A 25,413-nucleotide genomic window follows, 5' to 3' on the forward strand; every position below is an offset into this window, starting at 1 on the left:
CATATACAATTCAAAATTTATATACGAAAGCAACGGAAGCATATCAACATATATTATCAAAGCTATAGTCATGCAAATCCGCTTCAAGATGCATAGGTTTATGTAAGATGCATCATAAACAAATTTATATAAGAACAAAGTTTAGGAATAGTTTTATACCTCTTGATCTAGATCTTAGACCAAGGATGGACCACCTCCAAGCCCTTTGCTTCTTGAACTCCTTGAGCCTAGCCTCCTTCCTTGCCTTCTCCACTTTGTTTAGAATGAGTGCTCCTAGGTTCTCTTCAAGTTTTCAAAATTGAAAACCTCTAAAGATCCTCACCCGCTAGTGTAGTGAGAAGGATGAAGGAATAACCAAAGGGGTGAAAAGATGATTAGCTAAATCCCCCTATGGTGGCCGGCCCTTTAAGTGTTAGAGAGACATTTTTCTTTTTCTCTTTTGTTCTTTTAACACTTCAAAAAACCCTAATGAAACATTTGCTATAAAGTTCCTTTTATAGCCAAAAAGAAACAAGTCAACATTTGACCTTTCTCTCCCTCCTTTGGCCGGCCCCTTTGTGTTGTTTGGGCTTTGGGCTTTTATTTATTTCAAGTCATCCAATGCTTGAATAAAAGCCCAATGGGTTTAGGCCAAATGGGCCCAATTAAACCCGAACGTTTCTTTAAGCCCAAAATGATCTTATAGCGCTTTTATGATTTATTTAGACTTTCTAATTTATCACAACACTTAATTAATCCAATTAATTATTTCCATCATCCATTAATTACTCACTACAAGAGTGTATTGATGAACAATCGTTTTAGGTTCTAATTAGCAAAGCAGTGAGGTGATTGGCACCAATCCAATTGATTATATTTAATCCAATCACTTAGTGAATTAAAACTTACTTTTAATTCACCTTCTTCTTTGACGACTACATTTAATCATCTAGAAGAACTCACAAGCCATGAGTGACATCTAACCATATATCATGGCTACCCAAGCTAATGTAGAAGTTGTTCGGAGAACCTATTCAGTTGGAATTACAATGTAATTCGATCATTCTCTAAAACAATACTCTCAATCACACCACTAGGGTATGGATATATTATGTCAAACCCCTAATGTGATTATTCCTTCTTATATGATTCAATTGAGTCGTATAGGAACGCTTTCCTTTATTACGCTCGATACTTCGGCCGAAGATTCCAGAATCATATCTTAGAGTATTCATCCTCTCTTAACGAGGATTAGAGATTCCTTGTTGCGCATTCACTTGCCTTCATGACTAAGTGGCTTAACCCTAACTATGCCGTGGACACCCGCGGATGGAGTGACTTTGACATAATCAAAGATCAAGTACTTAACCACAAAACAACGATGATGCCTCAGGTCAAAGGACTACTTACTTTATTCCAACCATTAGAGTTACTTGCTTGACATGTGAGTAGACCTCCATGCAAGTACTCTCGTTCGATTGTGTTTAGTGAACTCATTCCCTTAATGAGCACCTACATACTTGTCTTAGTGTCACTACACGAATGGGATGAGACTTTCCATCCTTCTAATTGAAGCGGACATAGTATGTACCGGTCTATGCATTGTCAGTATCCCTCCGACAATCATATGACCAGGAACCTTTTGGACATGATGGTTATGTGAAGAAGGTCTCTGTAGTCTAACTTTATTAGATTACTTCTTCAATCGATCCATTGTCCATGGATTCACTATTTAGGACAAATATCGTTTATAGAGATAGTCCTAAATAGTATCTTTGCCATTTGATGTATAAGAGTCATCTATACATCTATTTATTGTCCTGAAAGGTTTCTTCCAAAGATTGACTTTCAAGGCAAAATTCCAACACCATTGGCATTCTCAAGGCGTCAATCTTCTTGGAGTAAGGCTTTGAGTATAGCATGGAGTCATGCGATCTGCCTTGGTACTACACCTTAATGATGCTAATGATCATCTCCTGCAGTTGCTGGATAGAGAGATCCTATAAGCACTGTCGCTTGGTCCATCTTCTCTTCGGTTTTCTCCACCAGAGGCTTTTCCTTTTCATCAGTTTCCTACTTTAGTGGAGCAACCTTCGAGTCAACTTTGTCGTCGTGTTGTACCTCCAGACGGTTGATGAACGTAGTAATTTGCAAGTCATTTTCCTTCACGGTCCTTCTCAACCTTGCAATGGTTTTACTCATTTAAGCCAGCTGCTCCTTAATGGAAGTCGCGCCAGTAGTCATGACTTGCATGGCTACGGGACACGAGCTGCTTGATTCGGCGTCAGAAGTCAAAGACTCAGAGTAACTCCTCGGGCTTTCTTCCCTTGGCGCCCTTAGCAAGGCCAGGGTGATCACAAGTTCGTGCCTTGAATGCTCCTGCTCCATCGGCAAAGTTGATGGAAAGGTGGAAGGCACGGTAGAGAAAGTTCTTGCCTTACTTCAAGTTGTGATGCCCAAAGTGCCACCACTTGCGGCTACGATGCCCTTCTTTTTCGTGTTGGTAGCGGGAACAGTTTGATCATTTCTTGATGCCATTTGTTATGTATTTGGAGACAGAAATGAGAGGCAGAGGGTCCCACTGGGCATGCCAAATTTGTAAACATGAAAATTCTGTATCGAATGAAATGAGAACACATTTACAAAGTAGATTTGTATTGATTTGAATTTGTAGGTTACAATCTCTATTTACAACTTTCCTTTGATTCAGTCTTCAAATTTGATGTAGATGTGTAGGTTGTTAATCCAAGGGTTGCGATGACTTGAGCTCGGACGAACGATTGAATGATTGCTCCAAGTTTTAAGCTTGAAAACAACGCAGGGATGGTCTTCACCTCAAGGTGCTGCAAGGGGTAAGTAGTGTGGATGTGAGATTTCGTTGCTTCAAGGGTCTTGGCAGCTTGATCTTGAAACGAATGTTGCTACAAGTTTATAAGCTTGCAACAAACTTTGTTGTATGAATCGGCACGAGCACTTGTTGATTCTTCAAGAAACTGCTTCGGCTTTGGTTGAATGTTCTTCGAATAGAGCTTTGGCAGCGTATTTATCTTCAAAGGTTTGGCAAAGGTTCTTCTGTGTAGAGATTTTTTTTCTCCAATGCTTGTGGGAGGACCTTGTGTTTATAGGCTTCTCAAGGATTGCATTTGGGAGGATTTGGCTTTGATTTGTGTCCTAATTTGTCCATGAGCGAATTTAGGCATATTTTGTGTATTAATTTCAGCCATTTTCCTTGCTTTAGCCAAATTTAAGGATCTTGTTGCCTATTTTGTGAGCAATCTTCAATTCTTACATGTTATATGAAGATGCTTTAACTTTTTTCCCTATTTTGAAAGATTTTGGACCTCCTTTGCCGAATTTAAAAGATGTTTCTTCTCTTAGCCAAATTTAGGGAATGTTTTATATTTCCTTTGCTTGATTTGTGCCATATGTCATTGATGACTTGTCCATTTGTGATGAGTTATATGCCACGTGGAGCTTTGTGATGCATCGTTTTATATGCAACGAAATTTACATGTCTACAATGGTCAGAGAACATTAAGATGTTATAATTGATTGCTAGCTGTTTGTTGAAGTTGGCCACCATTCTTGGTTTCTTGGAATCTGTCTTTCTTTCTTTCTGAGTGTTTGACATATACCCTTGCTCTCCGTAAATACAGTTCACCTCAATGGATGCTTCTTCCCTTGAGCACGGGACATGGTAGAGACCAAAAAGTCTCCTGGATTTTCTACGATGTTTCTCTAGGATAGAACGTCAAGATAACTCCTCGAAGGTCAGATCAATCACTTCTGTCTTTTGGGTAATAAATTCTTTGAATCGTGAAACGAATTCTTTAAGGTCTTTGATACGTGCCTTTATGAGGTCTTCCCACATCTTGTTTATGGCTGTAACATCATGTGCTTCTGGTGGATATTACCCTGGGAGGCAGCAAAGTTGTCGTCGTTAACTGAGCTTTTTGACATGTTAGTTGGCAGAGTAGTCCGGTCGAGAGGAATAAGAGTTCATTCTCAATGAATGCACCAATTGTTAGAACTAAAATCATGCACTACCATGAGTGGTGGTTGAGGACAAATTCGAGCAACCTGCAAAATAGTTAACAACTGTGAACAAGCCTTAGACCAAGGGAGGGGGATTGTGTGTGCCGGCCAAAGGTTATCTGACACTCAAGTTAGTGAATGAGTTAGACTCAAGCAGGGGACAAGAGAATTGAAGTGTTTCGGTTGCGTTATCCTATATGAACCCTAGATGGAGAGAGACATTTTTAGGATAGAATTCTGGTTATAAGCCTGAAAATCCGAGAGGATATCCAGAAGTAGATATTACATGCTCTTATGAGTTATGGTTGCACACCAATTCCTAGATTATTTAAACTCCAAGACTTATAGGACTTGATTGTATCCATATCCGAATTAGATCGTGTGTCTAGTTGAACAAGCATGGTCATCTAGCTGAGTCGCTAAGACACCAACTTGTGCCTTGGAGCAGTGTGATGGTGGCACCGCTACTCAATCTGAAACAGTTCCGCTTGAAGTTGGTGAATCCATGACCAGACTTTTAAGGTAACTGTATTTTTTCACAAACTATACCCATTCCGTTTTTTATGAACTATGGTTAGGGGCTAAAAAGCTATCCATATTCTCTGTGGTGAAAATTTTTTAGCAGCCCAGATTTTACTTATAAATGTTTGTCGTCCTACGCTAGAAGGTTAACTTGATTATGTTAAATCAGTAAAAATTTATTAGGTTTTTAAGAAGGGAATTCTGAAGGAAGAAAAAAAAGGGAAACATAAGGAAATTGTTATTATTAACTATAAAGAAAATAGTTATCTTACACTTTCAAATAAAATAACATTACAAAATGGGGAAAGCACGAAACTAAAGGTAGCCCATGATAACCAAACATGGTAAAAGGGCCACAAAGCAGATTAAATTAAAAGATGCAAATTCAAGCCTCATGTCACGCAAACAAATTAATTAGGAGAAAATGGAACTTTTTCCTCAATTCACTTGACATGAACAATACTTTTCACATAAATAAGAACTTCAAAATCCACAACCCTATTGAGAATAGGAGGAATATGAAGATACTTGAGATTTCTAGTACTATAATTATAAGAGGTGGCTCTTCCATCGGAATCAAGCATAAGAAGCTCATCACTTCTCCAAAATGTCAGGGGCTTCTTAATGCCTTGTAAGGGTCCAATGTTTAAAAGTTTTGTCCATGAACTTTTATCACCGTCATAGTCATCCATTACCCATATTTCACATGATTCAGAATCCTCACTCCTATCATAACGAGAGCAAAAAGAAGCAAGGGATTCATTTCGTAGAAAAATATAATAAAACCTAAAACCGGATTCTCTCCTAGAAGGCAGTTGTATTATATGAAATGTGTCATCACCTAAATCAAAAGAAAGTATGTATTCCTCGCCATCTGTTGCATACCAATAACAAAATCCCTTCATGAACACTGAACGAGAACAAGAATAGGTTGTACTTGATATATCAATCTTGATCTCTTTCCAAGAATTAGCAGTTGTGGTGTATAACTCAGCCGTGTGAGGAAGAGCAATACGATAATAATATGTTCGTTCATCATCTGAATACTCACAATTTTCTATAATTCGCACAACCTTGTATTCTTTAGCATTGCAATCATATCCAAATCCCAAAGCTTGAAAGTTAGTTTCCAATTCGAATTTTCTCTCAGGAGGGGAAGGTAGAAGAAGGCATGAATCGGGAAGTTGCTTGAATTCCCTCGTTGCAGGATTGCATAAAAGAACATTTTTCCCAGCTTCTACACAGAGTATCCCATTGCAATAACCAAAAATCAGTACAAAATCATGATCTTTCAATGCAAACGGTATATTTAGGTCCTCAACATCGTAATGAAGGTTGTTCTCATCACTATCAATGGAAAAATTAATCATGGACCAGAAAACTTCTTGTTTCCAACTCTGGTCTGGGAAAATGTGAGCCTGAGAACGGTTGAGAAGGATACAAGTGGAGGATGAGAGTTTGTTGTCCACGGAATTGCTGAGGTGTTTGGCCACAAAACTTAGATTGTTGATGAGAGAGAACCAAGACTTGTGTATGCATTTGAACCGCATCAGAGACTTGGGCGGTAACCTGGATAAGATTTCAACTACCCTATCTTCAGGAGTTTCACTTTCACGCACATGGGACATTTCAATAATTTTGTTTGCAGGATAGAACACAACCAGTTTGAGAACCAAACTAAATGAAACTCAAAGTCCCTAAGGCCTGGTAGATTGAGGTTCAATTACTAAACATATTACCTCATAAGATGCCAAAATTCAACAGTACTAAATAAACTTGGAATTCTACAACCACAACATATAGCTATCAAATAAAACAGGGTTGATCTAGAGTTGGTGGCTTTTTTAGTTTTCCAAACAAAATAGGGGTGATTAAATCAGTTTCGAGTTTAATGGAGAATCATACGTTCAAATTTTACTATTTTTAATTTCTTATTGATACAAAAAAAAAAAAAAAAAAAAAAAAAAAAAAAAAAAAAAACCATTCAAATTTCACCTTTTAATTCTACATTTAATTAACTAAGAAAGGAAAATTCACATATTCATACACGAGTTTTAATTAATAGAAAACTCCATTCAAATCCTTGTAAAATATGACTTTTAGGCTAAAACCTTGTTCTAAAAGATTAAAATCTAATTTTAGTCATTTGATATATTTAATCAGATCAATTGTTTAATTATGTTTTGATGTTTATTGCTATTTTTTACAATGCACTTTGGTACAAACATTTTAATATATTAATTCCTTATAATATAGTTTGGTACACACATTTAGGACCATCAATTCATTTTAATATATTTTCAGTACACTTATGTATTTACATTTTTTTTTCTTATGTGTCACTTTTTAGTGTTTTCTTATTTTGGTACATTTATCTCATTCGTCCCAAATTTAATCATTTTATTTCCTGACACTAGAAAATTTCAAAAAGCCCATTATGGGCTAAGTAGAAATCCTACATCTGAGACATTGTCGCTCTTTGTCCATTTTCTTGTCCTTCAAGTTAGTACATGTCCGTATGAAGATGTCAGTGAACGAGACGTAAATCATACGTAAAGTCAACAATTTAAGCACATTTCTTAATGAGGGGCAAAATGATAATTTTGCATTATCGAGAATCCATGATTTGTATCTTGAGATAATTGTGGGTGTCGGTATTGCAGGCTACAAACTGTGATATTAGTATTTTATTGTTTAGGGCCGGTTCTGTTAGTACTTTATTATTTAGGCCTCATGCCTAATTAAATATCTTGGTTTGACACAAAGACACACTCACATATTTTCTAGGACCCATGACTACAATCGCGTCGGCGCTAGCAAAACATAAAGGGCAATATCATAAATTTACTTGTCTATGCGTTGTCACTTTATTAACTGAAAATATGACTTTAACCCTTGAAACTCTTTTTTTTCCACATAAAATCCGACAAAAGTTATTTGCTTGACTAAAACCCATTGACTAGTCTCCAAATAAGCAAATTTATTAATTATGTTTGACTTTACCCATTTAAAATTTTTCGGATGCCTAACATACCCTCATTTAAATGTTTAACGTACACAATTAATTCTACGAAAATTGTTAGGGAGAATTAATGATTTTACAAAAATAATATTTTACATATAAATGTAGGGATTTGTTGGTTTGGATCCGTGATAATATCAATTTGATAATCAATTTCCATAGTGAGGGTGCGGTGGTGTGCCACACAATCTCCCATTCCCCATTTTTTTTTTCAAATCCCTTAGGGTTTAGGAAACCCAAATTTGCTTCTAATTTAATTTGATACTTTGACTCACAAATTCCACATAACAATTTAATTGTGTGATGCATGAAACAAATATATATATTGACAAATATATGAACATATACAATATATATATATATATAAAGGAAAGTATAAACATAGAGGGGTTCATGCATTATGGGGAATGTTTTCATGCTTCGTGGACGTTTCAAATATCTTCTTTTATTTTAAACGTACCTGATTAGCAGAAAACGATAAGCCTTTGAATTTGGTGGATGATAGCATCCTCCAACGATGCGTCAATTCCTCAGCTTCTGGCAAAAGCGTGCTGATAACGTGTTGTAGGCCTATTTGATTGAACAATCTAGGGTTTAGAGAGAGGGGACCGACCACTATTAGAGAGAAGAGATATTGATTTAATTCTGAGGTGTGTTTGATTCACCCCATTATTCCTTTATTTATAGTAGTAGGAAGGGTAAAACCTTTCCCTTTAGGATTACAACATTTAATAGGTAATCTAATCCTAATAGGATATAAGATACATTCCCATATTCCTTAGGATTTACACAATCACATTCCTATTCTAAATATGACTGCAACAATAAAAAAATTGTTGTCAAAGTAAAAATATATAAATTAATGGAGATAAAATTGTAGGTAAATTAATTTTAGGACAAAGAAAAAGAAAAGAACCAACTATAGGTGAATTATTTACATATATAGTGTAGAATATTTGGTTCACATAAAAAATGTAGGTAAATAGGTATCACATACATAATTTACCTACTTCCATAATTTACCTACTTTCTATTAATTTACCTACTTGCATTATAGGTCAAATACCAACAAAATATGAGAATATTATTTGCATATATCATACGTAAATTGCCAAAAGAAATATGAGAATATTTTGTGTATATACTGTAGGTAAATAACCTACTATAGGACAATAGAATTTGTATAGGTAAATTAGTAGAGATGTTTTACTATTATATATAAGGAGAATAATTTACCATGAATAACAATGTAGTCATGATTAAGGTAATGCACTAGATTGTTGTAGAAATTAAAAAAATAAATAAATAAATGGACATGATGATTAATCAGATTTTAAGGCCCTTGATTGAAGCTAAAATTCAAGTGTGAGAAACAGTAGGCCTGGCAAACGAGTCGTGTCTATCATATTTGTGTCGTTTTCATGTAACACATGTTATCTTAACAGGTCGTGTCGTGTCACACCTGTTAAGAAAAAAAAAAAAAATTTCTTAAATTTGCACATACCACACATTGCCACATAAATATTACTTCAAACCATTAAAACACATTTGTAGTTTAAATACTACATCTACACTCGAAAATAAGAGTCTAATAAATAAACATTCATACACTACTAGTCTATTACAAAATATTAAATGTGCAAGATATGCAAAATGAAAGAGTTTTGGATTTCAACATTGTGAAGTCTTTCTCAAAAGTTTAAACCTTGTCAATGGAACTCAAAGCTTGCATGTTATTCCTTTTGCAAAATCCTCAATTTTCATTGATCATCCACTAGTGTAAATATTTTAAATTGAAGATCGAATTCATTCATTGTATTCATATAAGGTCAAGGAGTGTAGCTATAAAAAATCATCAAAATCGGAGTTCAAATAACCGTTAAATCGTGATTTAGCGTTGATAACTGTTGAAAAGTTTTGTCCCATTACTTGATCTTTGAAAGTTTGTTTTTTGTGATTTTTGGTGTATGTGATCTTGAAGCATATAAAAACAAGTTTGTCGGTTGGATCGTTGAAATTAGTTTCGTAGAATGCATATCCCATCAAAACGATAGATTCACTAACACTTAGAGTTTATTTATACGTTCATTAAGTATAACATAACATTTTATGGTATCCACTAATGTAAATATTTTAAATTGAAGATCGAATTCATTCATTGTATTCATATAGGGTCAAGGTGTAGCTGTGAAAAATCATCAAAATCAGAGTTAAAATAACTGTTAAATTGTGATTTTTCGTTTATAACCGTCAAAAAGTTTTGTCTCGTTACTTGATCTCTGAATGTTTGTTTTTTGCAATTTTTGGCGTATGCGATCTCGAAGTAATATAAACATGTTTGATGGTTGGATCATTGAAACTAGTTTCGTAAAATACGTATCCCATCAAAACAATAGATTCACTAACACTTAAGAGTTTATTCAAACTTTCATTAAGTATAACATAAGATTATGTGGTATCCACTATTGTAAATATTTTAAATTGAAGATCGAGTTCATTCATTGTATTCATATAGGATCAAGGAGTGTAGCTGTAAAAAAAATCATCAAAATCGGAGTTAAAATAACCGTTAAATCATGATTTTTCGTTTATAACTATCGAAAAATTTTGTCCTGTTACTTGATCTCTGAATTTTTTTTTTTTTTTTTGCGATTTTTAGCGTATGCGATCTCGAAGCATATACAAACAACTTTGACGGTTGGATCATTGAAATTAGTTCGTAGAATGCGTATCTCATCAAAACAATAAATTCACTAACACGAGTTTATTCATACATTCATTTAGTATAAATAAGATTTTATGGTATCCACTATTGTAAATATTTTAAATTTAAGATCGAGTTCATTCATTGTGTTCATATAGGGTCAAGGAGTATAGCTGTAAAAAATCATCAAAATCGAAGTTAAAATAACCTTTAAATCGTGATTTTTCGTTGATAACCGTCTAAATGTTTTGTCCCGTTACTTGATCTTTGAATGTTTTTTTTGTTGCAATTTTTGGCGTTTAAGATCTCGAAGTATATACAAACATGTTTGATGGTTGGATCGTTGAAACTAGTTTCGTAGAATGCGTATCCCATCAAAACATTAGATTCACTAACATTTAAGAGTTTATTCATACTTTCATTAAGTATAACATAAGTGATAGGAGCATATTTATGCGCCTTAGTTAGTTAGTTCTTATGCATTTATGTTGTGTTTTTTTAGTTAAGTTAGTCTTTTAAGCTATTTTCATGTGTTTTCAGGTTTTAGAGACAAAGTGAGCAAAAGGAAGCAATTTGGAGCATTTTGGAGCAAAATTGGGCTAGAATGGAGTTCATGCATATGTAGCACAAGGGATGGATGAATTTGAAGGATTGATGAAGCTAGGAATGTGTTTTGAAGTTGAAGAATTGAAGATACAAAGTTTCCTAGTTGAAGTAGGAAAGGGCTTAAATGAAGGATTCCTAAATAAAGAAGGATTCCTAATCAATGTAGGAGTCCTAATTGAAGATGGATTCCTAGACACATGAAGTTTCCTACTCAAGCAAGGTTTCCTATGTGAAGAAGAAGAGTTAAAGTCAAAGAATCAGCTCAAGAGAAGGAATCTTATCCAAAACCTCATCCATAACCTTATCTTAGCTTATCTTATCCAAACAAACCTTATCCTATCCTATCTTATCCTAATCCTAAACTATCCACATTTCAGCCACTTAGGAGGGTTTCTAACTAGATTAGGACACATTAAAATTGGTTTTTAGAAGCCCTTATCCACTCCTACAAAGGTGCCATACCTTATCCCTTGTTTTTCTAGAAATCAGCCACAAAACAACCTTTCTAGAAGACCTTATCCCTTGTCCTACAAAAGTGACGCCCCAAACCTTTCTAGAACTTCTAGAAACCTGATTATTCCTTTCCCCCTTGGTCTCTAAAAGCCTTAGCCTTTTCCTTCAAGGATTGTGTGTTATTATCCTATACAAATTAGGCCTTTAAATCCTTTTCCTTTGCTACATAGGGGCTGCGAATTTCAGCCTATAAATACCATCTTTTGCTGCACCATTTAGTCACCATCCTCTACCATATTTTCACTACACCATTCACCCAAATATACCTCTTGTGCCGTGAGTTTGCAAAGGAGAAGAAGGAAGAACTCTTGGAGCCGTGCATGCCATTCAAAGAGCTTGGATTGTGGAGCGTTTCTAGGTGTTTTCTATCTTTGTTTTAATGTTTAAATTTATTTATCTTTGTTTATTTGCGAGTATGAGGAACTAAACCCCCTTGGCTAGGGGGGGATTCGAAACCATGTTTATGCTTGCTATATGATTTGATTACTTCTAATTGCGTTTCATAAGTTGTGAGTTCAATTTGCTTATCTATGTGAATTAAAACTTATTCTTGTATGTTGATTGAGGGTCGACACTTAGTTTGCATGCATGAATTTGATGCTAGGATATAAGGGAATTTCACCTAATCGTTATGAACTTATATTCACAAGTAGTAAAGGTTGTTGATCACAATCGTGTTAAGTAAATTCTTGGCATAAGTTTCATGCAATCATAGTAACAAGTGTTTCGTCAATGCTTATGGTTTTCATAGAACTTAATGATTCTTGCTTGTATCTCTATTATGCAATCATGTAGGGGACTTGTAGGGAATGCTTTGGGTTGTCGTATGCAATTCATCCAATTCAATAACTTAAGGAAAATCTGAGGGTTAATTTAAGCGGACCTAATTAACTTGGGGCGTTGAGAATTCATGGTTTATTGAAAAGCAATTGGAAATCGTTTTATATGCAAGTGTGACATGTGTGGAGATGAACCCCTTAGCTAGCCTTCCATCCATTCAAATCATCCAAATTCGTTTTAAAATATGTTTTAGTTTACAAAGTTTTGTTTTGTTTTTAAATTCGTCCAAAATCAATCCCCCTTTAGTTTTAAGTGTCATATTAGTTAAAAACCCATTTAGTTTGTGTTTTTAGGTGTCTTGAGACAAGTTTAAACCAATTTTCGTCCAAATTCTTCCCTAGTGTCCAAAACTGCCCAGAAAGTGGTTTTAAGGCAGTTTTGAGTGTTTATTTGCTGTTTTGAGTCTTTTGGTTTGTTTTAGTGTTTTAAAATTTAGTTTTACATTCTTGGAGTCTAGTTAGTGTTTTAAACTTGTTTTTACGTTTTTGAGTCAAGTCCAAGTGATTTTGCAATCCCTCCTAATCCCTGGCCTAGAACGATCCCTACTTACATACTTGCTACAATTGATAAAAAGAGGGTTAATTTGAGTGTCAACATAATTTTCACATCAATAAGATCACTAGTGTAAATATTTTAAATTGAAGATCGAGTTATTTCATTATATTCATAGAGGGTCAAAGAGTAGTTATAAAATCATCAAAATCGGAGTTAAAATAACTGTTAAATATTGATTTTTCTTTGATAACCGTCAAAAAGTTTTGTCCCGTTGCTTGATCTCTGAATGTTTGTTTTGTGCAATTTTTTGTTGATGTGATCTCGAAGCATATACAAACAAGTTTGACGGTTAGATCATTAAAATTAGTTTTGTAGAATTCGTATCCCATCAAGTTCAATGATATATATATATATATATATATATATATATATTAAGTAGATTTAAATTTATTTATTTTTTACGTATAACACTTAAGAAATTGAATGGTATGTATATTTAAGCCGATCCAACGGTCATCAATTTTTAATATTTAATTTAATATATATATATATAATTATTATAATTTTTAGGGGTATAAAATTGTTAAATTAATATATATAATTATTATAGTATTTTTTTTAGGGTTATATAATTTTTAAATTAATATTTTACTTATCGTGTATCGTGTTACCCACGTGTATACCCAAACCAACCCGTTATCTTAACAGGTGTTTATCGGGTTACCTGATAACGACCCGATTCGTTATCGTGTCAACCCGAACACCTGTTAATTTCGTGTCGTATCGGGTTGGGTTATCGAATCGTATCAGGAATTGCCAGGCCTAAGAAACAATGTAAAATGGTGTGGCAAAAATTGTAAATAATTTGTAATAGTAGGTTACTTATATTCTCATATGGTAGTTTAATTGACTTTTGGATTTTTCTTGGATGTTTAATTATATGTGGGTTTATATTTAAAAATCATGACTTTTTAGGATCAATATCTAAAGAACCCTTGATTAATACTTTGTTTGATGGGTGCTTTGTGTCCCGTGGGACCCACCCACGTCGAACTTTTTCTCTTCTCTGTTTAACCCTTTTCGTGTACTCCGTCATCATTTCTCTTGTTCTCACTCTCTAATCTTCTTTCAAAATCTCCCTCTCACCCAACTTTTTATTCCTGTCTCCTCATTATCACTCTTTACAACTCTCTATTTTCTCTATGTAAAGCACAGTGAAGCCGTGAAGCGGCGCCAAACCAAAGGGAACACTAGGGATGGGCAACGGTTATGGCAGTCGGATAACCACGGTTATTTACCCATAACTGTTTATGTTCATACCCGCATAACTGTTTACCCGTTGGATAATTACATAAATGGTTATACCCATAACCATAACCGTTTATAAACGATTATCCATACCCATAACCGTGTACCCATTTAACCATAACCATTTACCCATTTAACCATAACCATTTACTCATTTACCTGTTTTTGAACCCATTTATCATTTTTTTACCCATTTACTTCTTTTTTCGCCCATCTACATTATTTTTTTTAACAAGTTGAAAATTACAAAAGAAAATGTTGTCGTAATTTTCATTTTCTGATAATTAAACACCGTTATAAGTACATTTTAGCATACATTTCCCTATTTTAATCATTTAAGTCCTCATATAATTCCAATAATTGAAATAATAGTTTACAAACGATATTTTTCTGCTACACCTAAGCAAGTCTTTAATTATAATCCATATGATTAAAAAGCAAAGTTCTAAAAACAAAAAGTAATCATTATCTTGAATACTAGAATTCAAAGCTCCAAAATATTCCGAAACTAAACACTTTCGAACACGTTCAATCACAAAGTATCATTGACTCGTTGTCACCAAAAGAGGCCTACAAAAGAAATGTATAATTGAATTAGTGTGCATAAATTGAATGAGTATCATCAATAACTCCAAAGTAAAAAACAAAAATAAAGATTAGTTTTTACCACATTCACATCAGTATCATCATCGAATGAAGAATCTTCAACATGGGTAGAGTTTGAATCTGGTTCAACAGTAAAATTTAAAATTAGGCTAAAATAGTAAATTTTTGAACATATACATAATTTATATGAAATTTTACAGTAAGTACCTCGCATCTGACCCCACAACCAGTCTCGAGAACACATGAGTGCTTCCACTGTGCTTGAATGAAGTCGGCTACGATGTGGACTAATAATCCTACCACCAATACTAAATGAAGACTCTAAAGCTACTGTAGATACAAGAATAGCCAAAGTATCTCGAGCTATCTGATGCAAAATAGGATATTTAATCCCATTTGTCTTCCACAACGACAATATATCAAAATCTTGAGTCCTAGGCAAGACTTTCTCCCCCAAATATAGGTCTAAGTCAGATTGTTCATTACCAATGGTAGAATCCATAACAAACTGGTCATAAGATGTTAAAGGATCACCAACTCTGAAATCACATGACTGTAATGGAAAATCAGTTGAAGAAGAATATTCAGAAGACCGAAGCCCAGGTCTATGCTTCAATTCATACTCTTTGACAAACTTAACAGCCAAGTCAAAGACTTTCTCAATTTCCGATGAAGCATTCTCTTTATAAATAAGAGAAAAATAATACTCAATCAATTTCATCTTGAACCTTAGATCCAGAATAGCTGCAATTGCCATAGCACCATAAATTTTATGTCAATACTTTTCAAACTTGATTGACATCTTTGTTGCCATTAACTTAACTTCAACATGGTCAAACTCAAGCCACTTACAGATTGCAATCCTAATCTGATACACATTTGGAAAATAAAGATTTGATGTGGGATACTTGATCCCAGAAAATAACTCAGTCACTTGGTGAAAGATCTCCAACTTTTCAGCAATCATGTTAGTCTTTGCCCCATCTTCTTCACTTGGAACATTTTTATATGAAGGCTCACACTGCTTTAAACGAGGAAATACATCTTTATATACCAATGCAGTGGTAAGCATCACATACATCGAGTTCCACTTAGTTTTACAATCAAGGACTAACTTCCTAGAGAACTTAATTTTCATTTGTTGAGCTATCTCAACAAATTTTTCCTCTCTTTTTGTTGTCCAAGACCAATATGAAACACTATTCCGAATAGTCTCAATACTATCCCTAATCACATCCAATCCATCCTTAACTATCAAATTAAGTATGTGAGCACAACAACGCATATGAAATAATTCTCCGTTTAACACAAGTGAAAGCTTGCAATATGTCATTATATCCTTAATCCACATGTCAGTCGTGATTGCAATTTTACTCTTGTTCACTTGCAACAACTTCATGGTCTCTCCCTTTTCACATTCAAATACTTTCATAATATCCCTCTTGATAGTACTTCTAGAAATTATCTTAAATAAAGGTTGCAATGAATTGCAAAACCTCTTAAAACCCAAGTGGTCCACCATAGATAAAGGATAATCATGTAAGATAATCATATAAGCTAGCTCTTTCGTAGCATTACCTTCATCAAAACTATATGCACCATGTTTAACAGACTCATCACCAGTTATAACTGGACTCTTTTTCTTTGTCATCAATACAGGACATGTTCTAACATGTGAAAGTAAAGATGAAGATTAATTGGTTCAATATCTTGGTTCTCGCTTTGAGTCTGCATCTTGGAACTAGTTGAAACAGTTGGATACAAGACTTTTTTAAGATTTAAAGATCTAATCCACGTTCACATCACTACTAGGTTCTATGCAATTATTTTTTTTTTCCAAACATGACCACACGAACAGGTACGATATGATGTTACCTATTACCGCAATTTATAAGGCCTGAAGGGCGCAATTCCATCTTGTTCCAATTGTAAAGATTGACAAATAATTCATACGAAAAGAGTTCCTGCTAAAACAAATACAAATAATCAATTCACAAATTATATTGCAGGTGGAATATTTTACACACGTATTTGATTTATGCAGCAATCTTACTAATGTTAATGTTTAATCTCACAAAATAGGCCCACATTAATTACAAATACCAAGTTACCAAATTTATAATCGGTGGAATGAACCCTATTGGCCCCTCCAATTCAATTTTGGTGGAATGATGAATGCAAGCAATATATAATCGGTGGAATGAACCCTATTGGCCCCTCCAATTCAATTTTGGTGTCGGAATTAAGAACTTTGATGCCGATATTTTGTTTATTTTCCTTGCTGTTAATTTATCTAGTATAACTTCACCATTGAACTTGACCCTATGTTAATGTTCTGTATATTTTGGTGCAACTGCAGGCTGTGAAAAATCTAAATTTAATGGATTACACTAAAAATCAACCAACACTTTCCTTTTCCATTATGCAAATTGAAGTACCTCAGAGATTGGAGTAAAAATCAACCAACACTTTCCTGTTCCATTATGCAAAATTGTAAATTATGTAGATAATCGAATTACTTCAAAGATTAGCACTTCAAAGATGAGAGTACAGCTAAACTAAAAATCTCTCCAAAAATTGAATTACTTCAGACATCTAAACTAAAAATCAACCAACATTTTTAATAAAATCAAGAAGTATGAAATTTTTTAATAAAATCAAGAACAATGCCTAATCAAGACTAGATTTCACAAACCCAAAATCTCAAACCCTAAATTAATTCCAAAATTTACCTAATTTGGGGGATAATCGATGTACAGTGCCCTGAAATCTGGATGAAGAAGTCAAGGGAGAGAAATTAGAGAGGTGAGCGGCGCATGTGGCCATAGCTCTACCTCTATGCTGTGAAGGAAGGCTCTTCGACACAGTCAAGGTTTGAGGGATGAGAAGTCGAAAGAGAGAAATCAGAGGGTCTGTGTGATGTGGGTGTGACCGGATTCTGAGGTGAGAAGGTTGTCTTAGGTGAGGTCTAGTCAAAGTCGAGGGGTGGAGAGAGAGAGAGCGACGGAGAGAGAGAGTGATGGAGTTGTGAGTTCTCTGAGGGTTTTTAATTTTTTTTTTAATTTTACATATATTAAATTAAATAGGTAAATGGATACATGTTATAACGGCGAATATTACCCACCGATGGATACCCGTTATAACCGCGCATAATACCCATAACCGTCCATTTAAATTTCATGGATAAACAGTTATACCCATAACCGTTTATTTGTCTAAACGGTTATCCATAACCATAACCGTCAATTTTAAATGGGCGAGTCACCGCGATTTCCAATACCGATGGGTATTTTGTCCATACTAATCCCTGGCGATGTATCAAACCCAAAAACCCACCCTTGCTTGCCGAACTCAGCAACGGCCTCATTGCTTTTTTTTGGGAAATCACGACTTGAAGATGTGAATCTTGGGTTAGTTCATTATCTCTGATGATAATCATTAGAATTTCACGTCAAAATTCATTGAAATTTATGGGATTCCCATCCAAATCCCCATGGTTCTCACACCAACCGATAGTGAGGATACCCCTTCATCGCTGAAATTGGTTCGTAGTCAAACCCACGGCCTTGCACCGCGGTCTCTATCCCAAAACATAGCCTTCTGAAGTGGCGGCGTTTGTCTTCTTCCTCGGCGACTACACCCAGTAAACGCTGGGTGTTTTGGATCTTAGCCCGAGCCTACTTTGGGCTTGGTTCATCCTTCCCACATCGAGAAAGTTTCTCTTCTGGACTCTCATGCAATGACCCACTGCCCCTTTGCTTGGCCTGTAAACACCAGCTCGCCAGGGCTATGGCGTCCCCTGCACAGTGAAGCATTAGATCCTTGCCCTGTGGGCTTCTGGATCCTGCCTACTTAGTTAGGCTTACTTACTACAGTCCAGCTTGCCCAGCACCAACTCGTAGCCCAATTTTTGGGCCTGGGCTTCACGATTCACTTGTTTTAAGTCCCGTGTGGGCTTTGGCTCAACTTTGGACCATCGAATTTCATCACCTTATTTTTTTTAGGCATTATTTGTTAGGTTTATATTTTATTGTCGAATTTGAACAAAGTCGACTTTACCGTTTTAGATATCTTCAGAAGAAACTGCCTCAAGTGGGTTCAAGATGTGAAGCTCCACCTCATCGCTAAAAGCCTTAGAGCCACTATTAAAGCTGAGACGGATGTCCCGGTTGGCGAAGCTGAGAAAGCTATTGCCATTATCTTCATACAAAGACATACATGGTGCACTACAAACCAAGTACCTCCTTGAAGAAGGTCCATAATCTTTTTAAGTTGCTTTGGTGGATCATTTCAATCGCTAAAGATACATCTTCTTGCCTGAAGCAAAACACGACTGGCAACATTTGTGCTTCCAAGACTTTAAGTCCGTGAATGAATACAATTTTGAAGTTTATTGAATTCGATCACTTCTAAAATCTTGTAACGAGGACTTGACTGAAGAGGATCTCTTGGAGAAGACTTATTCGACCTTCTTTGCGATCAATATTGCCCTGCAACAATGACATCAGGCTTTGTAGTTCACTAAGTTTTCAGATTTGATCTCTGTTTTACTTTTTGCTAAAAAACTGAATCAACTGTTGATGAAGAATCATCAAGTTGAACCTACTAGCTCGACTGCTTTGCATGAAGCACAAACTAGCAAGAAACGAAGCTTGAACCACCATTCTAGGTGTGGTAGGCATGACCATAAGCCGCTCCACTATGGTTAATAGAGCGAGGCCCATCCAATAGAGGAAATAGAGCCTTAAACTTCAAGAATAAAGGCAAAGCACCTAACGCCATGGATGCAAATATGTGATACTGTTATGGTTCTTGTGTGTGCCGAGCTCTTCCTAAAGTTGTAGTTGAGTAACATTCTTGTCTTTAGAAGTTTGAATTAAACTTTGCTCAAATGGTGGAACTAGAAGATACAAAGATGAAGGTTTTTGACTTTCAAGAGGCATTTATTCTTATGGAAGAATAGATTCTTTGATATGGGCCCACATACTGGCCGAATTTTACCACTTAGGGTCGAATTCTCTAAGTAGCCGAGTACACACAAACCCGCCCCCCTTTATGTTTGGATAATTTGTTAGTGTTTGTTTTAAATTTTAATATTAAGTTTTATGGATTATTTTCTCGAATGATTAATTTAATGAATGGAATATACTTTTTGAATCTATTTATACTAGTGAGAAATTCAATTAAATCATTTTTAGATATGACTAGTGGGAAGTTGGTGGTCTGGCAGAAAGTGCAACCACACACACCATTTTGGGTGAACACACCTATTTTACTAAATTCGTGCCGCAGAATGCACCCTTGACAACCCTCTCAGGTCCATCTAACATATTTGAATAATACAGACATAACCGTATAATGTTGTCCAATTATACTATATTGACCATTAATGAGGCATTTTACTCTCCACGTTCCGGGAGAACGTTGTTGAGTTTTAAAGACATTTGAGGTAATAATTATCACATTGAAGCCTCTATAGAAAACATAATTGAATTTATGTACGTCAATTTCTATGAATATGGTCAGAAGCATATTCTAGAAAAGATGGAGCATCTCCCGAGTGATTTGTATATTACAACCATCCACTTCATAGTGAGCCAATATGTGGGCGGCCCTACCTCAAAGATTGCACATCAAATTTTGTTTTGGCATGATTGTTTAGGACGCCTTGGACGAGTTGTGATACGTCGTATTCTCAAATCTACTCAAGGGCATTCCCTAGCACTGTGGTATTAAAGATTAAGACTCATCTCATTTATGCTATTATGCCTATGTGCCATTTCCACCTTTGAATTTCCCTCTGTCATTTCCTCTCTCCAACAAACCAAACCTGGCTTCCAACGACTCTTTCTCTCTCAAAATTTGCACTCATAGCCGCCCCAATTCTCCAATTCCTCTGTACTGCTCATTCAATACCCCCAAACTTAGGTGTAGTTTGGGATTGAGGTGATTAAAAAAAAGTTGGGATGAAAAAAAGCTAATAGGGGTTTTGGTGTTTGGTAAACATTCCAAAACAGCTTTATTTCAAAGTTTCACGTGAAAAAAAGCCAAAAAGTGAAAGCTGCATTTTGCAACTTCAAGAAGCCGCCTATTATCCAAAACACGGAGCTACAGTACCAAGTTAATGAATTTTTTCAATTTGCCAATACTGCCCCCTCCTTTCTCCTTCTCCTGATTCCTACACTCTGCTCTCTCTCTTTCTCTCTCGCAAAACACGCCCCTGCACCTCTTCCTCCTCCTCCTTTTCCTTTCTCTCCGTCGATCTCAGCGCCACACCGTCGTCGCCTTCCAAGTACCAGGTACTCAATTTGCTTTCAATTTTTACTGTAATTAATTAATTTAATTTTTAGGTTAGGGTTTGGTTGCTCTCTGATGATGAACCCATTTTTTTTGGGTTTTCTGAAACAGGGTTTTGTGTGGCAACCAACGAACGAGCTTGATCTCATTGATTAGGTAAACATAACTCTTTCTCTCTCCCTCTCCATCTCTCTCTCTCTCTCTCTCTCTCTCTCTCTCTCTTCCATCGTTGTGGGAATTTCAGTTTTGGTCTTTGAATTAATGTTCTAATTTTGGGGTTTGAATTAATTCTCTAAATTTCAGTTTTGGGGTTTGAATTAAGGTTATTATCATGAGATCCATGAAGCAATTTCAGTTCTTAGGGTTTGATTGGCAACGATGGTGTTGCTCTGTTTGTTATCATGAGATCCATGAACCCAAATCTCCTCCTCTTTTTCTGCCCTCTTTTATTTCTTATCATTTTGTCTTACTTTTCTACCCTTGATTAAGGTAGACGAAGACACAAGTCAGAGCTATCAATGCATTCTCTTTGCTGCCGTCGCGCCGCTTTTTTTTTGGTATTTTTTCGTTCTGGTTGTGATTTTTTTTTGGCCAACTTTTTGCTTGATTTATTGACGAGAAATTGGTTAAGTTTGGATTATGTTGATGTGGTTAACATTTCTTTGTTTGACAAGGGTTTCTAATTTCTTAGATATGTGGGTTTATATTAGAAAGATTTTTCATTTAATCTTAACCCATGTTTAGTCCTTGATTTTTGAAACAATGTTCTGCAGTATTTGAAGTAATTTTTCATATTTGAACTTTAACTATTGGCCAATTGTTAGCATGGGATGTAACTGTACAAGTAATCATCTGCATGCATTAATAATCTGTTTGTGTGTGTAGTCACTTTTTACAGGATAGAGCCTTTTAAAATAGCCTTTCACAGATAAAAGAGCCTTCTCTGTCTCTTTATCCAATTTTATTGTTGCCAAAGCCCTTCACAGAGAAAAGATAATCAGTCAAGCTTATTTATGTAATCATGTGGAGGCAATCTATCTCTTACGAAGATTGATGGAAAGATATAGAGAAGGGAAAAAGGATTTACACATGGTCTTTATAGATATGGAAAATGCGTATGATAGGTTCCCAAAAGACATTCTCTGGAGGATTTTAGAGAAGAAAGGAGTACGAGTAGCATATATCCAAGCTATAAAGGATATGTATGAAGGAGCAAAGACTGTCGTAAGAACTCATGAAGGACAAACCGAAAGCTTCCCCATAACTGTAGGATTACATCAAGGCTCATCCTTAAGTCCTTACCTTTTTGCGTTGGTAATGGATGAGTTAACAAGACATATTCAAGATGATATTTCTTGGTGTATGCTTTTCGCAGACGATATAGTGTTGATAGATGAAACTCAGGAATGGGTAAATGTGAAGCTTAACCTTTGGAGAGAAGTGTTGGAATCTAAAGGTCTTCACCTAAGCCGATCAAAGACAAAATATATGGAGTGCAAGTTCAGTGCAAATGGAGGCCAAAATGAGTTAGGGGTAAGGATCGGAGATCAAGAAATACCAAAGAGCGACTGCTTTCGCTACCTAGGATCTATCTTGCAAAAAAACGGAGAATTAGATGGAGATCTCAACCATAGAATACAAGCTGGATGGATGAAGTGAAAGAGTGCATCCGGCGTGTTGTGTGACCGTCGTATGCCACTGAAGCTCAAGGGAAAAATTTATAGGACGGCAATAAGGCTGGCGATGCTGTATGGCACAGAATGTTGGACGGTGAAGTATCAACACGTACAAAAAATGGGTGTAACGGAGATGAGGATGCTTCGTTGGATGTGTGGGCACACGAGAAAGGATAAGATTAGGAATGAGGATATTTTGGAAGAGACTTTAAGAAAAGACTTAGGGTACTTGGATCTAACAGAGGACATGACACATGACCGAGCACAATGGCGTTCTAAGATTCATATAGCCGACCCCACTCAGTGACTTGAATTTTTCAAGTCTCCAACCGAGAAGTTTTCCTCACTCGAGAAATTAAGGGAACACTACCTCAACCTACATGTTTCACTCACAAAGCTTCAACATACAAGCTTCAGCAAAAGAAAAATTCAAAGAACTTAGTGAAGAAGGTTTTGGTGTATTTAACACAGTACGTTGAAATGAAGCAAAGCTTATTTGCTGATATCTCCGATAAGTTACAAATATGTACATATACATAAGTCAAAATAAACAAACAAGAGGGAGCCTTCACAAAGGTTGCTTAGGATAAGTCTCAGCAGTCAGTAGAGCCCCAGAAAGAGAAGGCACCGGAGGGTGATCGCTCGGAGCCTCAATACTGGACAGAACCCTAGAAGGAAGAGGCATTGGAGGCTGATCATTTGGAGCTTCATTATGCGGTACAGCCCCAGAAGACGAAGGCAATAAATGCCTTTGGAACAAACCCACAAACCTCTGATGGTCTGATCAAGTAAAATCTGACCATCAGATTCTTTCACCTGGTCAAGCTTCCTCTTCATGTTTGTAGCATAGTAATGTGCGAGCCTGTGGAATTGTTTATTCTCATGCTTGAGCCCTCTAATCTCCTGCTTAAGACTCATCACTTCAGCCGCCAATGATTCAACTTGGCGGGTTCGAGCCAATGATTCAACCTGCACACTGAACACTAAGAGCCAGAGAATCCTTAACAGCCAACTCATCAGACCGTTTGGAAAGAAGTCTGTTATCTTTGGGAGTGAGAATGTTCCTGGCCACCACCACAGCGGTCATATCATTCTTCATCATGGAATCCTCAACGATAAGAGGACCAGTAGGGGATAAGAAGGATGGGCGCCATATGTTGTCTGGAGAAGGCATGCCTGCCTCTTCACCAAGGTTTAAGTCAAAACGACGGTCGGAAGGGCCAGACATTTTCAAAGGTGTTGAAGAGAGAAGAGGTCAGACAAATCAAGATCTCAGAAGTGTAAGAAGAGAGCTTCTACTAGTGGAGATTCAAGTGTGCTTTGGAACTTAATGCCAGCCTCTATAAAAATCTGCACTCGACGGAGCTTCAGAAATCGAAGAGGCGCCTGCTCAGAAATCGAAGAGGCGTTTGCTTTCTTAAAAGCTGGGCTGCTCAGAGACCATGAGGGCCGATCTTAGAGATCGAAGAAGCGTTTACTTTCTCAAAAGCTGGGCTGCTCAAAGACCACGAGGGCCGATCTCAAAAATCGAAGAAGCGCTTGCTTTCTCAAAAGCTGGGCTGCTCAGAGACCACGAGGGCCGATCTCAGAAATCGAAAAGGCACCTGCTTTCTCAGCCTTTTCAGCACCTGTCACATGCACACTCAGCTTTGCAGAAATTATGGGCAATCTGTCGAAGATTTCTGGTGAAGTAGAAAGCACATGAAGCTTACTATTCAATCATCCACTTTCCACACGTAACATCAGCTCATGGGTACCACAGATAACTTTGCCAAAGATCTTTGACAAAGTTTAGACAAGTGAAGCTTGTAGCTCCCACTACATCGCTATGACCAAGAAGGGTAAAAGAATAGCAAAGAAACAGCACTAACAAAGTTTAGACACATAAATTTTAAAGGTTTAGCTACCATATTATTACCCACAATGGTAAAGGAACAGCACCATGGCTGGAAAATTGGTAAGTCTCTGTGTGTCAACCTCTGTGCTCCGTGGCAAGGTAGACTAGCAAAAATGCCCAACCTTTACTCACATTCGAGAAAACACTCCCAACAAGATTACTTGCTCCAAAATCGAAGAGGCACCGCCCTCCGAATCTCGAGAGCCAAACTCCCAACATGATTACTTTCTCAAAAATCGAAGAGGCACCGTTCTCCGAATCTCGAGAGCCAGATCCCTGATAGGATCGCTTGTTCGAAAACTGAAGAGGGATCGCTTTCTCAACTTCGAGAGCCAGATCTCCTTGGATAAAGCTTGTCTGTAATCTTCACACGCAACATTAGCTTTCCAGATACCACAGACCACTTTTTCAAAGTGCTCTAACAGAGTTAAAACACGTGAAGTTGGCAGCTCCCACTACAGTGCTATGACCAAGAAGGGTAAAGGAATAGCATTACTACTTGTTGTTAGGGAGACTCCTATATATGTCGACCTCCATCCTCAATGGACAGGCAGACTTGCAAAAATGCTCAACCCTTCCTCATATCTGATAGGGCACTCCTAACGAAGCTTCTCGAAATACTCAGCTTTCTTTCCCCCCGATAATACCTATGCAAACAAACTACACTAGAGCAATAATATCTCATATCATCAGGGTTAAAAGCAAGAGTATCTCATATCATGCTTTTTCCCTATCTTTTCCTTTGGCCTTGTTCTTACCTGCAAGATAAGGAAAAAGATAGCAATCAGTCAGCACTTGGAATCAAACGTCCAGTCAAGAACTGACTGCCTGGAACCCCTTACCTGATTACTTACCTGGCATTGCTCTCAAGTACTCATCTTTAACATCTTATGCTTCCAGAGAAGATACCACA

The 25,413-nt window shown here is 36.4% G+C and overlaps 2 protein-coding genes across 2 annotated transcripts; both read right to left on the reverse strand.

Annotated features, from left to right (window-relative positions):
- Window positions 1–4,756: 4,756 nt before the first annotated feature.
- LOC114822406 (F-box/kelch-repeat protein At3g06240) lies at window positions 4,757–6,333 on the reverse strand. Its single transcript, XM_029096717.2, has one exon. The coding sequence runs from the start codon at window positions 6,162–6,164 to the stop codon at window positions 4,980–4,982; it is 1,185 nt and encodes a 394-aa protein (XP_028952550.1). The 5' UTR covers window positions 6,165–6,333; the 3' UTR covers window positions 4,757–4,979.
- An 8,219-nt stretch (window positions 6,334–14,552) lies between these two features.
- Window positions 14,553–16,281, reverse strand: LOC114822494 (zinc finger BED domain-containing protein RICESLEEPER 2-like). Its single transcript, XM_029096873.1, has 4 exons — window positions 15,483–16,281; window positions 14,838–15,374; window positions 14,692–14,750; window positions 14,553–14,594 (listed from the first exon to the last, which is right to left on the reverse strand). The coding sequence occupies exons 1-4, from the start codon at window positions 16,279–16,281 to the stop codon at window positions 14,553–14,555; spliced, it is 1,437 nt and encodes a 478-aa protein (XP_028952706.1).
- Between the last annotated feature and the right edge of the window lie 9,132 nt (window positions 16,282–25,413).

Source organism: Malus domestica, chromosome 17 (assembly GCF_042453785.1).
Source record: "Malus domestica chromosome 17, GDT2T_hap1".
NCBI classification, from domain to species: domain Eukaryota; kingdom Viridiplantae; phylum Streptophyta; class Magnoliopsida; order Rosales; family Rosaceae; genus Malus; species Malus domestica.

What these genes read in the sequence shown, in the direction of transcription:
- LOC114822406 (XM_029096717.2), bottom strand. Translation starts at nt 6,164, where the DNA reads ATGTCCCATGTGCGTGAAAGTGAAACTCCTGAAGATAGGGTAGTTGAA.
- LOC114822494 (XM_029096873.1), bottom strand. Translation starts at nt 16,281, where the DNA reads ATGACAAAGAAAAAGAGTCCAGTTATAACTGGTGATGAGTCTGTTAAA. An exon ending in GTTGTGGGGTCAGATGCGAG is followed by an intron (nt 14,751 to 14,837) that starts GTACTTACTGTA and finishes CTGTTGAACCAG; the next exon opens with ATTCAAACTCTACCCATGTT. An exon ending in ATGATACTGATGTGAATGTG is followed by an intron (nt 14,595 to 14,691) that starts GTAAAAACTAAT and finishes TTTCTTTTGTAG; the next exon opens with GCCTCTTTTGGTGACAACGA.